General features: G+C 40.3%; 1 protein-coding gene across 1 annotated transcript; it reads left to right on the top strand.

Moving 5' to 3' along the window:
* The first annotated feature begins 2,604 nt into the window (after nt 1-2,604).
* CAVIN2 (caveolae associated protein 2) lies at nt 2,605-15,318 on the top strand. Its single transcript, XM_002749576.6, has 2 exons — nt 2,605-3,250; nt 12,917-15,318. The coding sequence occupies exons 1-2, from the start codon at nt 2,768-2,770 to the stop codon at nt 13,709-13,711; spliced, it is 1,278 nt and encodes a 425-aa protein (XP_002749622.3). The 5' UTR covers nt 2,605-2,767; the 3' UTR covers nt 13,712-15,318.
* The last annotated feature ends 718 nt before the right edge of the window (nt 15,319-16,036 follow it).

The raw sequence follows: 16,036 nt of genomic DNA, 5'->3' as shown, positions 1-16,036 counted from the left end.
TGCAGTGAGCCGAGATCATGCCACTGCACCACAGCCTGGAAGAAGAAAAAACAAGAGATGGAGTCTATTTCCATCCCCTTGAATCTGCTCTTGGCCTGTGACCTGCTTGGACCACAGCACGTAGAGGTGACAAGGGAAGAGTTCCAGAGATACCCTGCAGCCTTAAGAAACTCTACAGCTTTGCTTCTACTCTCTTAGAACCCTGAAGTACCATGTAAAAAATCTGACTTCCTTACTAGACAGATCAGATGCAGAGGCCCCGGAGGCTGAAAAATGGAAAAGAGAGAAATCTCAGTGTTCTAGTTGCTCCAGCTGAAGAGCCAGGCATGTGAATGAGGCCATCTCAGATTCCTCAGTTCAAACTATAGCTGAATGCATATGCCTAGCAGAGATGATCCATTCTAGTTGAGCCCTGACTAGCCAACCACAGAATCATGGGTAAATAAAATATTATTTTAAGCCACTGAGTTTCATGCTGGTATGTTATACAGCAATAGATGATTGATATATTACTTGTGCTATTCAAAATATATTTTTAAAAATAAATAAGCCCACATGCAAACCTTTCTTCCTGTTTAACAACTAGCCTCTTTCCTTTTCCCACCTCACACCCCATCTCTATTCCTCTCTATTCATCTAGCTGATTATATAATATCCAACAATGCAATGCACAATCAGCGCAAATCAATGCAAAATCAGGGTGAAGTGATTATAATGTGGAATCGCAAATCTGGCAAAATATGTAGGAAATCATGAAGTTGATGAAGGTAATGTTAGAGAAGCCCTTGAATCACGGGCAACTCCTCTGACAAATGAGAATCTGCAGCTGGAATAGTTAACATTAACATTTGAAGAAGAACAAATCTACACGGATGATGGCACAATAAGTGCTTCAAAAAGGAATGATTTGAATGTCAAAATTTAAGAGCGGCTGTTGGAAAATTGATGAAGCCCTCAAATATTTTTGAAATAGTGACACTCTATGATTTGCCCACAAAAGTCAAATGTAAAAGGATGTCGTGTCATGATACCATATAATTTTGTGAGAAAATTATGCTTCTCAAAATCAACACTTGATTCATCCTTTATTCTAGGATTTAACACATTTTTGACCAACTGAATTTTATTAAATATAAGGTAAATTAATTTTAATAACTTTCTTATTTCTTAAAAGATAGGATCTCAACCAAACATTCTTTCCACCTTTTTTGGTTCCTATTTTTAAAGTGTTTGCTTTAAGTGGGTTTTGATGGTACTACTTATCTGAAGAAAGTGGAGGCCTCTGTAAATATCTTTAGATCATCTTCCTCACTGGCAGCTATATTCATTGAGGGTGCCGTCTTGGTCGTGCTTTGCCAATGTCCTCAGGATAGTGTTTCATTCAGATAGCAGAAGGCAGAGAGATTCAACCAACATGATAACCAATGGCCTGCTGATGGATTGGCTTACATGTTGGTGTCACTACTGACGAACAGCATTGTTTCATTATCAATCCCTGACCTGGTACAAGCTGGCATTTGTTCTTCTCAAAACTGTTCATAGAAGGCCTATTACAAACTTCCCACTGAAAGCACTTTCAAAGGCTGGATACATTTAAAATCAACTCAAGCATATAAAGTAATTTTCGGAAATAAGCCCCACATCCCAAGGGTTCAGCTGAGGAGGGCCACATTTGAGAACAGGTGTGCCACTTCACTGAGCAGGAATTTTAAAATGTCAAACATTAGAAGCACTTCAGAAACTCCAACTCAACCTGCCAACAGACACTTCTGTGCACGTGTCAATAAATGCGTTGCAGAGATGGGCATTTGAGAAAATCTCTCAGCACCAACTCAAAGTTAGTTAAAACAAATCATTATGGTAGGTTCTTTAAAAGTCCACATTTTATTTTTCCTCTCTCAATCTCATTTCTTGAAGAAAACAATCTTTTTTTTAAATGTGGTCATTCAAAAAGTTTCTGTCTAACACATGATAACAGTCATAACAGCAGCATTACTCTTTCTTTTTAATATCCCTGAAGTTCAATCTCTTTAACTTACTTTATATCCCCAACTACAAGAGTCGTAAGAACTGAGCTCTTTTCCCTATCATTATCAGAGTTACTTCCATTCCTTTGCAAATAAGAAACTAATCATACAAACTTGGCTGCAGTACCTTTAAATTTTATGCCTCCCAGTAGGACACCCGGTGATCTGCAACCCATCAGTCAGTTCTAGGGCAAATGCAAACAATACTTTCCGTTACAATAACTTGAATCCAGTAAAAATAACAGGCGCTCTGTTGCATCTGTAACATTGCAGCCAGAGAAAAGTTTACTAGCTTTAGCCAATTGGAAGCTATGGAGCTGAGCCAAGTTAGCATGTCTTTCTCCGCCTCTAGATGAAGTCATGATTGAAATATGACATTGAACTTTAAAAAAAAGGGGGGAGGGGGCGGGGGAAGGAGAGCAGGAAAGAAAAGCTAAACCTGCAGCAAAGTGCCCAGAAGAATGCAGTTAGGAAGTGTGTGCATACTTCTGAACCCTGAGTAGTTCTCAGTTCTGTAACCTTCTCCTCCCACTGGGTGGAGTAGGGCCTTTAAGAGCAGCTGGAATGCAGTTCCCCTGATCAGCGTAGCCAGTTGTTGCCTGTCTGAACTTCTGCCAGTCCTAGAGAGTGGTGCTCTGAGCTCCAACCAGCAGGCCTTACCCTGCACCCTCACCACCACAACTTCCCACCCGAGCAAGAAGCAGCTCCCAGAGAGGAAGAACGTTCCCACCTGCCTAGCCATGGGAGAGGACGCTGCACAGGCCGAAAAGTTCCAGCACCCTGGGTTTGACATGCAGCAGGAAAAGCCCTCGAGCCCCAGCCCGATGCCTTCTTCCACACCGAGCCCCAGCCTGAACCTGGGGAACACGGAGGAGGCCATCCGGGACAACTCGCAGGTGAACGCCGTCACGGTGCTCACGCTCCTGGACAAGCTGGTGAACATGCTGGACGCCGTGCAGGAGAACCAGCACAAGATGGAGCAGCGACAGATCAGCTTGGAGGGCTCCGTGAAGGGCATCCAGAACGACCTCACCAAGCTCTCCAAGTACCAGGCCTCCACCAGCAACACAGTGAGCAAGCTGCTGGAGAAGTCCCGCAAGGTCAGCGCCCACACGCGCGCGGTCAAAGAGCGCATGGACAGGCAGTGCGCGCAGGTGAAGCGGCTAGAGAACAACCACGCCCAGCTCCTCCGTCGCAACCATTTCAAAGTGCTCATCTTCCAGGTCAGTGACCCCTACGCCTCCTCACAGGCGGGCTGGAACTCCTCGACATTCATGATCTCACTCGTCCTGACTCTCACTGCCATTTTTACATGTGTCCTGCCTGTCGGGGATCACACACACAAGGCATTGTCCCCTGTCTGCCTGCAGCAGGCAAATATGAAATCTGTGCACAGGGTTGGGAATTTCCCAGGTCACTGCAGACTAAACCCAAAGAAGATGCTCACGGGTTTAGTAGGTCCCAGGTCATTTGTTAGGGAGCACCTGGATGCACTCTCTGCAGGTTGGGAAGATGTGCAGGTGCACCCTAGTCAAATTCACTTGTCTCTTTGCATTAGGAGCTTAGGGCTCTGGCTGCAGCTGTTTGCTGGGCAGGGCAAATTAATTCAGTGGCTGTTCATTAACTGTTTGTGGAAATGAAGTGATCATGTGAGGTATTTTGTTGTTTTTTAACCAAGAAGTCAAACTATTCCTTTATACAAAGGCTACCAACATTTTGGGAACCAATCAAATAGAAGATTGATTCCATTAGAGTTGGACTAGCCTTGTTCCTTTAAGACCATTTTGGGCAAAGCAATCTTGTGGGGTTCTTTTCTAGCAAATGCACTCAAAATACAGAGTACAAACACACTAGATATGCCTCTCCTTGCTCAGAGAGACCACAACTGTTAAGTAAAATAAAAGGAGTGTTATCAGTTACAGTCACAAAGGCTACTCTTAAATGTTTCTCCCTCAAACGGTTGCCTTAGAATAAAAAGACCACTTAATTTTTTTAATGCATCAATGATGCAATTAATGTAGCAAGAGGCTATCTGGGGACAGGGAGATTGCGTGGAGCTGTTGTTCCGCCAAGTGGTGGGCATTTGTGAATCCCAGGGCAGCCCTGCCTAATGCTGGAAGCCCTTCCGCCCAGTGGAATCCAGCCAGCACAGAGCCCAGGAAGCGATTGCCGTCCTCGCCCCAGGGCTGTCTTGTTGTGACCATGTGAATAGGAGAGGATTTCAAAGCCATGGAGGGGAGAGGCTATAACCAACAGTTTGATTGTGAAAGGCACACAGGGAGAGCCTTCATCTCCCAAGAGAGATTTAGAAATTGGGATTTAAACCGAGGGAGCCTTCTTTTTCAAAATGAATCTGCTCTGCCAAGTTAGAACCTAAGCCTTCCTACCCCCATAAAAGCAAAGACTCATCTCGCTGCTTTTTTGTGCTCCTCAAATTGCACTTGAGTGTCGTAAGGGTTTAGGGAGGCTATGTCCTCCTCTACCTTGCAGGCTTTTGCAGCTGAAAACTTTTCAGCTTTTAATGCAAATGCAGTAGCTTTTCATGCACCAGATGAATTGAAACGAGATACAGTAACTGGGCCTTTCTTAAGCCATATGAGATCCTTACTTTATTAGCCTAAGAGATATTAGAAATCTCAGCTCTCAAGGCATTTCTAAATTAAATACTGATCTCCAAACAAAACCAAACATGTACAGACCTGTTTAAGTCTGAGACACCAAAGAAAATTTTTCTGCTTCCAGTATGAATCAGGCAGATTATCTCTTGTCCCATCCCTCAGTTAAGGAGGAGGAAAAAAGTGTTTATCTTGTAGAGGAAAATCACAATTTGTCAGGATTGGGTTTTGTTTTGTTTTCTCACGGATGTTCTGCAGATGTTGGTGGGAGGGATGGAGAGGATATGCTAGTAGAAATTCAGGAGAATTATAAATTTGACATTACAAAAACCACAGGGAACTTAAAGGCATATGCTGTTGTGAGGGCCTGACATGGTCTCCTGTTTTGTCACATTGGATTGACAGGTGTGAAATTGCAGCCAGAAATGGTAGAAATTCTCCACATAGTGAGTGAAAGCTGAAACAGGGGTGCTCAAGACCAAACTGGAAGCTAAGAGAATCCAAAGTAATGTGTTCAGACTCCATTGTGGGCCCTTTAGCAAGCAACCCCCAAGGACACTTTTAAAGAGCATTTTAGAAGGCAGGAAACTAGAGGCAAGTGACTGGACCTTTCTTAGGCTGCATAAGATCATTTATTAGCCTAAAGGATATTAGAATTCTCAACTCTCAAGGCATTGCAAGATGATTGTTTTGTAAAAACAAATGCAAAACAGTCCCTCAGTGGTAAGATTTTTCTTTCTCCTATTTCTTCAAAAAGTAGCAGTGTCCCCAGAGTAGTAATTATGCCAATGGATAAAACAATAATTTTTATTAGAGAGGGGTCCACTATAGTAGTTCAGAAGGTAAATTCTGGAGTCACACAAAGAGTAGTTCAAATCCTACTTCTACCACTACACAGTTTGTAGCTTCTCCAAACCTGTTTCCTCATCTATACACTGATGATATTAATAAGAGCAAAAAGAAACATCAAGTGCTTAATAAGCCCAGCATACATTGCCAGGTGTCTTTCTGTGCCTTATCTCATTTATCCCCAATTTACAGATGGGAATGTTGAGATTCGAAAATGTTTATGGCTTGTCTGAAGCTAGTTAGTAAGTGAATGGTGAAGCTGGATTCAAACTCATGTTTAATTGATTTCAAAGCACGTGCTCTTGAACACTAATGCTTCTTCCCTCCTACCTCTCTTAGAATGAGGAATGAAAGAATCACATTTAAAATAGTTAGTAGGGACTGGCATGGTATAAGTGGTCAATGAATAGAAGATAATACTGAGAGGATCTGAAATTCATTTGCTCAGAGCAAAGGCTACCCTTTTGCTTGGTTAGAAATATGGCCCCTGGGTAAAAACTGACCTTACCTTACCCAGGATCTTAAAACAGCTCTGCTACATACAGAGAACCATGCATTGTATAATTATCGCCATGTTGAAATCAACATTATATCTCATCTCCGTGAAAGCAAAGGACTCTTCCCAAAAGATATACTCTAAATGAACCCTCTAGTCACAGCATGATTTTCACAGTGTAGCAGAAGGGGACTATTTCCTAGGCCTGTGAAGAACGTGGAGGGCAAATATGTACCAGGTGTCTTTAAGTTATTTCTCATTTTCAGTCCATCTGAACCCTATGCTGGACTTCCCCTTATTAAATCTACCGATTCTAGTTTAAGATAAAAAAATATGTAAAAATAAGAGAGTGAAAAAGGAAAATCTGTCCCATGACCTGAGCACATTTGGTACAGTAATGTCGAGAAGAATATGTTTTCAGTTTGTGAAGCCCTGTAGAGCCGTCCAAAATCTACAAGTATATTTTGGTTAGTGGTTGGTCTGCTAGATACATACACATTTGCTTTTTGGGTTTTGTTTTGTTTTGTTTTGTTTTGTTTTATTGAGACAGAGTCTCACTCCATCACCCAGGCTGGAGTGCAATGGTCCAATCTCAGCTCACTACAACCTCTGCCTCCTGGGTTCAAGCAATCCTCCTGCCTCAGCCTCCACCACCACACCCAGCTAAAATTTGTATTTTTAGTAGAGACAGGGTTTCACCATGTTGGTCAGGTTGGTCTTGAACCCCTGACTTCAGGTGATCCATCCCCCCTGACCTCTCAAAATGCTTGGATTACAAGCATAAGCCACCATGCCTGGACATAATTGCATTTTTAAAATTCCAAACTTTGTCCTTAATTTGTCCTACTTTGTCCTATTTAAAACATGTCATTGTTTATTTAAGTCTGTTCAGAATGTTACAACAGTGTTGTAGCTGTGAAGCATCTAATTTCTTAGCAATTACTTTAAATTATAACCAGTAGTGTCTAAAACTGAAGAAACATCTCTCTTTCAGCAATAAGATAAATTCTAAATCCTAGTTAAATTCAGCAGTTTTCTCTTTTAAACTTTTCTGTAATAGCTTCAGATCAATATTTGAATTCAAAATACTGTGACATGACCCAGCATAAATAAAATAAGACTCATAGGCATTGCTGATCAAAAAGCAAATGCTAAAGAAAGACTAAGACTCTGCTTGTAAGCATGGTGATCTTTTCCTTAAAAAAAAAGAGTTTGTACAGAAAATCAGTGACTCTACATTATGAGGAAATTTTCTCTTTTGATTTAAGAGATAGAATTTCACAGGTAACTGGCCCTGAGGATGCAGTGCCCTCTTACGTCCTCTTAAGATTCTAGAAATGATTATTTGAAAAAGCAGTTGGGAGATGATTTCAAATCCAGGGAACAAAATGAGAGTACTCATGGACAGCTTCCACTTTCATCCACATGAAATTGGGAAATTGGGTGAATGAAAAGAAGTAGAAAGGTTAGCTATTTGCAGTGGATACATTTCTGGAGAATTGAGCCTATAAATGTGTTCAAATCTTCATCCTTGGGGTTCCTTCAATAAGGTCAGAATTTAGAAAGGTGCTAAAAGTGTAACATCTTCAGACTATTTTTAAATCGATTTTTAAAAAGCCTGCACTTTATCCAAAGTCACTGCTCTGAAGACTGTTACATTAGTACAGACCTGGAAGAAATGGGGATATAGATAATAAAAGACGCCTTTATATGACAACTCTCCATGTTTCTATCACACTACAATGTTCCCATATGGGATATTGGTTTTGATGTGTTACTTATCCAGTGCCCTTTTAGTTTATGAGATAAACAAATACTAGTTCTTATTGTTATTTATATTTATTGAATTTGAGCACTGCCTCAGGCACTTTAAGTGAATAACTGATTATTATTAGTGTTTCTTAGAATCATTACATGTTATTGTGTAAAAAACCTAGACTCTTTCAGATGCCGTTATTCCAAGTAAATGCTGCCCTTTCCACTGCTTTATAATCTATATCTGTTTGAACTGAATGAATGAAAAATGTTCTCCAATACAACTCAGGTTCTATAGTTTTGATTCTTACATGAAACAAAACACATTTGTACACTATGGAATCAATTCTGCAATTTGTTAATTCTTTTTTGTGGGGTTTATGTTAACAACAAAGAATCAAATATTTTAGAGCTGGAAAGCACCTTAATGATCATTCAGTTTAACTTCATTTTATATCAAAGAAACAGGCTGAGAAACTGTGACTAGCAAGGTTTCATTTTATGATTAATAATAGAGATTATAGAATTGAATTGCAAAATGAGTAAAAACAAACAGTATAATCCCACTATGGTAAAGTTCATGTTTACTGGGTTTTCTACATCAGCTTTTAAATAATTCAGTGTGATTTGGTTTTTTTGTTTGGTTTTGTTTTGCGTTTTTTATTTGTAACAAAGAACACCTAACCAGTGTGTCTTAAAAAAAGAATTGAACCCTTGATAACACTGAAAAATAATGAAACTTTTAAATCCTCCAGAATGTGAAAGACTGCTCAGGGATTATAACTAATGCACTTTATTCTTATGACTTGCTGATTCCACCAACAGCTGCCTTAGGGGTGCAGTTCTAATCAATGACTGTATCTACTTGGCAATCCATACCTCAGAAACACAAATCGGAGAAAACCGTCAATGTGTAAAAGAGACCTATAAATCAGAATGTCAGGTGGGCACAGTTTTATTTTAATAACTAGTATTTAGAGATTATTGGATAAACCATCCCATGGACACACATTTATGGTCTTCATACCCCTGCAGGATGCTACCGCAGCCCAGTGGGAATATGACATCCTTTGTTATTTTATTCTACCAACAGTAATGATGAGTTAGTGACAGGAAAGCAAACTGTTGGCTTTTCTCTCCTTATTCAAGCTTTTAAATGATTTACTGTAATTTCCTTTGTAAGGAGAGTCATGGAGTCTTATTTGTTAAAATGTGCATATCTAGGTATTTAGATATGTACACAGATGATTTACTTCCATGAGCTTCAACCCGAGAAGTGTCTAGCATGTTGGCGAGTCTGTCTGTGTTGATACAAATAGGACTGTTAGTTCACTAGGATCGATACGAACAGCAAACAAGCTGAAGTACAAGGAGAAATGCTACTTTTTCAGTTCTTTCCATTCGTTTTTATGCTGTGAGCTAATCAGTCATATATGTTTGAAGTGTACTGTTTTATTCCCCTTCCTTTGAAAAACTTCCTAAGGGTTCTTATGAAAGGTCAGAACCAGGAACATCTGCATCAGGGGAGATGAGGACCTTTTTGAAAACAAAGGGTAAATAACCAGCTGCTCCTGGAGGGCCTCTACTGGGCAGAACTGCCCAAGGAAGCAATGTAGCTCACAAGGGATTCCTAGCACTATTTTCAGGAGCTAAAAACCCTAAGTAGACATATAAGTAACTAGCATAGGGAAGCTGTGACAGAATTGAGGATGTGTACTTGATCTTCCCTCTTGAAATCACCATCGGTCTTGGAATCTGTATGAGAAAGCCAATCCGAAACATTACAACGGGAGGCTGAAGGCAGAAGTGTCACCTTGCTAATAGGCATATGAAATGTCAAGTGTTTCCACGAGGTGTGTGTGGGAGCTTGAGCACAGGGCACAGATGCAGGACAGACTAGGCACCTCAGGAGAGGGCAGTTACCCAGCATCCATTATCCGAAGTGTAGACTGAAGTTTCCACCACAGTAAGAGTTGCTTCATTGTCAAACATCACTCACACGTCTTACTACAGAATAGAATTTTTGAAGATTATCAGTATTTTTCTGCCTCCAAACAAACATTATGGAAAGGTAAGAGCTATATGTGCTTCGACATTCACAGATTATTGTGAAAAGAAAGGGCTTACCTCCAGAGTAGATGCCATCAGAAGCCACAAAATAAACACTGTCCAACACACAGAACATTAAATCCTGCTTGTGTAATTAAAATGACAGCAGAAGCATAGCAGTTAGCCAAGAAGACATATCTCACTTGTTTCCAGTTGCATAAAGACACATCCAACTCATTCTGGATTATCTCTGTTCCTGCTGGGTTTATTTTTATAGCTGGCATCAAAAAAGCTCTCATATAATTTCCCTGGCATTTTACAAAAGGGTTTCCTACCTTCCCTCAACACCCATTCATATACACAGTATGTGTCTACCACAGATCATATATGAGTCACCTTATAATAACTTTCCTCAAAGGATACATGATAAAAGAATCGAACGAGTCTAAGACTCAACAGCAACCATGCTTTTGTAATAATAAAATGTACATTTAAGGGAAAACTGTAATATTATTCATTTAATTCCTTTAGAAGTTCAGTTAATATGCCTACCTTTTGTTGGGATTAAAGAAAGGGAAGTTATCCAACTTACTAACTTTGATTTACCTGAGAGATTATACTACAGAAAATGTACCTCTTTTCTGATAGCCAAGGATTATTTTTACAGTTTTCTGCCTGAATTCTGCTTTCCTCACTGAGGACTTTTAATAACATTTCACTGATTTCTTGGTTTCTTCTTTTCCTGTAAGCAACTCTTGTCAAACCTTCTCAACCCTCTTATCAAACCCCGGAAGTAACTTTGCTTCTATACTAAGCATCCAAGCCTTAGCTATTTCAGTTGCCTACCTCTCTTTTAGTAACACCCATCCACTATGAAGAAAATCCTTCCTTTAAAATGGAGATCATTGTCCCCATTGGTACTTAGATTCTCTTGATGTCCCAGTGGCAACAGCAGTCAGCAAACTTCCTTCTAGACACAGAGCTAAACTCGTTCTTTTGTAGTCCTCAAGCCTGCCCAAGAGAGGGGCAATCTCCATTCCAGCCACTCTCAGGACTTTCTTAGAAAGCCACCTCACCCAACATGCACTCATTTAACAAGCAGCTGTTGAGCTCTAGGTGCTGGGACACAGCATGGACAAGAGACAAAAATCCCTGCCTTCATGGGGAGTGCATTTCAGGGAAATAGAAGCAACCTCAACTTGAAACATGGGAAAGCAGTGCTCTGTAAAAGTCCATGTCATAAAAGACTTGTGGCAGTCCCACACTCCTTTTATTATTTTACTTTGTCTTTTACTATGGCCTAAACACTTTCCACGATATTCAAAATAGGAGGATATGGGGAAAGTTTTGGAAAACACAATATATGATATCATCACTCTAACAAGGATTCTATTTCATTGGACTTTTCTACTTCTTATGTCAACGCAAGACATTATCCTTTGTTTCTTACAATTTATGGAAAGGACTCTGTATAGTGTGTATAAAGGGAGATACAGGGTTGTATTTTTTCAAGGAGCATCATAATTCTACCACTCAGTTGTTAATAAGGAGAGGGTTTTTTCAAATTTCTCTGTAATATCTAAACTTTAGTCTATCAAATATAAAGTCACACTCTAAAAACATGTTTTTATCTTTCCAGTCAATCAAAATTACAAAATAAGAAGGGAAGTTCTTGCCATTAGCATACACTTTGCAGGATGTTTAGATCCCAAGTAGGCTTTAAAGTCCACTAAATCCAGTTAGTTTTCAAACTAAAAGTTTACTGAACAGCCTTAGATAGAATCAGGCAATCCTGAGGCTCTCGTTGCAGGAGGGGTGGCAGGGGGGTCTGGTGACTTGCCCCCTCTGGCATTCCAGCAGAACCCCTAGTGCCCCTGGGAGTGCAGTATGAAAACTGCTAATCTAGGTCAGATCTCTTGTTCATGTCTGGAAGAAACTGACACTCAAGGAGATTAAGTTATTTGTTGAAAGCTGTGCTGCTATGTAGTAGTACAGCAAAGACAGAGACTCAGCCTCTGGCCACACATTCACTACTGTGCCATTTCTTTCAAAAAAAACATGTGAAGACATCTTGTTGACTGGCTCTCCTTTTCTAGTATTCAAAGAAAAATATTTTAAAATCAAGAGTTCTTTAGCTGTGTAACCCGAGTCTGTCTGCATTCAAAACTCCCCAGTGAGCAATGTAGCAACACCATCCTCCTTGCACTCTGGAGTTGAGTGTTCAGGTGCTGCTTCTTGCCATCTTTGCCTGTGTGCCCAGCAGCTGGAGGAGAGTGCTGGCAACAGTGAAGGGGGCAGCTTTCTGTGCTTCTCTCCTGACTCTTTGCTGGAGGTGGGGACCAAAGTATTCTAACCCAAAGAAGCTCTGCGTAACACTAGAGAATTGATAAACTGTGGCTAGCCACATAATTCCCCCTCACTACTCTAAAAATAATCCTAAGTTCTCACCTCCCCTTATTAACTCCCACAAAGGATATTCTAAACCACAAGGCTTCCTGAGTGCACCCCCAGGAAGCCTAGTCCTTGTTTCTCTCACTCTAAAATGAGGTCCTCGGCAAAATTAGTGTGCACCTTTGAACAGATACTAAGGTTGACCATACCTTTACTTCTGACTTCTAATTGGAGAGGGAACCCAGTCAAGGCTTTATGTGTGTCTGTCACTTGAAGACTTCTCAGTTCTCTCACCTGCCCTATCTTTTATCTGCCAACTTGACCTTCAGGCTCTTCTGCAATGGGATTTTGGCAGGCCCAAGCCCTCTGACCTCAAAAGAGGATAGGAGAGAGAGGGCCTCTGGGTTCACAGTGCAGTGATGTACTTTAGCTCCCTTATCTAGGCAGCTTCCTGGTCTATCTCAGTCACTGCCCACTTCCCCTCTGCCTGTCACTGATAGAGCTTCTGCCGGCTGTCCCCCTGATAGTCCCAACAGGCTGCCCTTGGCCTTATCCAGCCTAAAGAGAATGACTTAACGAGTTTAGAACTGTCTTCCTATTCTAGAAAACGGAAGCCACAAACAATTGGTTTTCATCATCACCATGTCCCCAAAACAGACACACACATTACAGCAGCTCAGGGCTATTTGTGAAATATGTTATTAACATGAAACCTACCTTGTCCGTCTTTTCAGGAGGAAAACGAGATCCCTGCCAGTGTGTTTGTGAAAGAGCGCGTTTCCAGCACTGTGGAAGGGAAGGAGGAGCTTGCGGATGAAAACAAGTCCCTGGAGGAAACCCTGCACACCGTGGACCTCTCGTCAGATGATGATTTACCCCACGATGAGGAGGCCCTGGAAGACAGTGCCGAGGAAAAGATGGAAGAAAGTAGGGCAGAGAAAATAAAAAGATCCAGCCTCAAGAAAGTGGATAGCCTCAAGAAAGCATTTTCTCGCCAGAACATCGAGAAAAAGATGAACAAGCTGGGGACAAAGATCGTATCTGTAGAACGGAGAGAGAAGATTAAGAAGTCTCTCACATCAAATCACCAGAAACTATCCTCAGGAAAAAGCTCTCCCTTCAAGGTTTCTCCCCTCACTTTTGGGAGAAAGAAAGTCCGAGAGGAAGAAAGCCATGTAGAAAACGGGACCAAGTCCGAAGACCTGCCTAGCAGCGAGCAGATGCCGAATGACCAGGAGGAGGGCTCCTTTGCAGAGGGTCTTTCCGAAGCGTCCCTCCCCAGCGCCCTGGCGGAAGGAGAAATCGCAGAGGGGGCTGCTGAGAAGGCGACCTCCGGGGGGAGTAACTCGGGAATGGACAGCAACATCGACTTGACTATTGTGGAAGATGAAGAGGAGGAGTCAGTGGCCCTGGAACAGGCACAGAAGGTGCGCTATGAAGGTGGCTATGGGGTCACCTCCGAGGAGGCGGAGCGCTCCGATGAGGACCCGGTGCAGCCCGCCGTGCTGCAGGTGCACCAGACCGCCTGAGCGCGGAGCCACTGTGACAGCCCGTGCTGTGTCCCAGCGGGCAGCCAGGGCGGAGGCACTAACTCCTGCACACCTGCAGCGGACCCACCCACTCCTGAGTTCCTGTCCAGGCAGTAATCGTTGACCACACAGTCTTAGTAACGAACACGAGACCAGGCTTTACCACGAAAGCGACCTGTAACCGACTCCACTTTTAATTTGCTCTTAGGTTCTCTCTCTGTAGAATGTCTCCAAGATTGCCAGGAAGAAGAAAATGAGCAGTTGAAAACTGCTAATCTATTTGGCTTAGTCAGAAAAAAAAACAGAGGATACTTAAGATACTACTCATGAAAAGTGATTCATTTTTGTCATTCCGTAAGCTGGCTGAATAGTGTACCCGCAATATACTGTATTTCCACAGTACTCTGTGAATCTATTGTTCTTTAAGTGTTGAAATATAATATACATAAATATGGAAGCTATATGTTACATATAACATATAAGTATATGTTTTAAGAAGAAAACATCTACGAAAGGTAAAAAGAGATGTTCAGTTGGTTGTTTACTTATTAGAAACCATTGTTTTATTGCAAACGAAGGAAAAATGAAGAGACTATAAAAGTCAGCTAATGAAATAAGATATGTAGTAAAGTCAGGAATATTAGAAAAGAAAAGAAAGAAGTAAAATGTGGAAAATGAGAGAACTAGAAAACAAAGAATGCAAACAGAGAAAAAATGTATGTGCTTGAAAGTAAAGTGTTTACAACAGTAGCTTAACTATTTCACTCCTTAAATAACAATACTAAAGAAGTTCATATATCCTGGAATAACATGTCATCTTCAAAATATTTTTATTTTCCAATATTTTTAAATAATAAACATGCTTTATAGTATTAAAGCTGTATTTTTTCTTAATAAATAAAAGACATTACAAATATCTCTTTAAGGAAGTTCAAAAGGATGTCGTCTTAACATTGGAAAGAATGTAAATCTTCAAAATATAATTAATATATACTGTTTTGTGGAAACTTGGATCACACTATTCTTTAATGCTCTCCAAATATGAACTAACCCCTACATTCCATATGATGTGCTTATAAGATACTAAAATCTGTAGGTTTTGGAAGTGAAATATTCTATTTTTTTTTTCTTTTTTGTACATAATGGCAATTTCATTCCAGATTATATTTTATTTATATATTAATTTCACAGAATATTAATGTTTCTTAACTTCTTAAAGCATGCTAGTGTTTTATATATGTACACATTTATTCAGACAGGGTAATTTTTACTGCTGCCTAACATTATACTAAAATAGTGCTTTATCTATTTTTAATTACAAAATGCTAATGATTTGTTAAATTATAGTTTAAAGACAGTTGGCCCAAAGAGCAAATCTCCTGCCTTTAGTATGCAACACTATAAGTAACCTTACAAATAGAGTTAATCCAAAACAATATTAACAAACTATGCTTTGTCTTTAATAAAAGGGATAAGATTAACAAATGTATTGATGCCATAACCTATTCAGCTATGTCCTTATTTTGCAATAATGTAACCTCAAATATTGGATTGTTGAACCAACAATGGCTGTGTTAAAGAAGATTAAATAAACTGAAAAATAAAAAGCATATAACAGTGTCAGATTTTTGGCAGAACAGTTTTACAACAAGCAGAAAGAATTGATTTTTAAACTCTTCTCCAAACATAGCAGTCATGTTGATTGTTTCAGTCTTGATTTCCCCTATTAACTCTGCTCCAACCCCCCGCTGTCTCATTTAGAAATCTAAGTCTCATGCTTCAAGTTTAACTTTTTTGGCATCACCTTGCCAGCTCTGGAGAGCATCCGAATTTATTGAAGCAACCTGATGAGTCTGATAGTTACACCTGCATTTTTCTTGTATTATACCAGAACTTGTAATACCTTAAATAGTCCTGCAAACATGAATGTAGAGACCCGTAAATTCAGCTTATTCGCACAGATAATCCACTGTCTTCTGCAGTGCCATAGAGTTGGTAGAAGACTTAATTTTACTCAGGGTCAAAGCAATGCCTGTTTAACCTTTATGGAGTTACTGTTATTTCTTGTGGCTGAGAAGTTGGGGGATCCAGACCTAATGTAATGTTTACATTTCCTTTTCAAAAGGTGTTTTTCATTTGTGCCTATAAACTAGCTGTAGTCAACTAAAAACTGCACTTGAGCGTTTTTTTAAAGTGTCATTGGCAGTCACATTTATTCTATGTTCCACATTTGAAGCATTAAAATCCTAAGCAATAAAACAGAGAATTAGGCCAGATAATTGTTGAAAATACACACACTGTAGGGATAAGAGAGAGCAACAGTTG

The sequence above is a fragment of the Callithrix jacchus genome, chromosome 6 (genome assembly GCF_049354715.1).
Source record: "Callithrix jacchus isolate 240 chromosome 6, calJac240_pri, whole genome shotgun sequence".
Lineage (NCBI taxonomy): Eukaryota > Metazoa > Chordata > Mammalia > Primates > Cebidae > Callithrix > Callithrix jacchus.
This window is presented reverse-complemented; position numbering and strand designations above follow the sequence as displayed.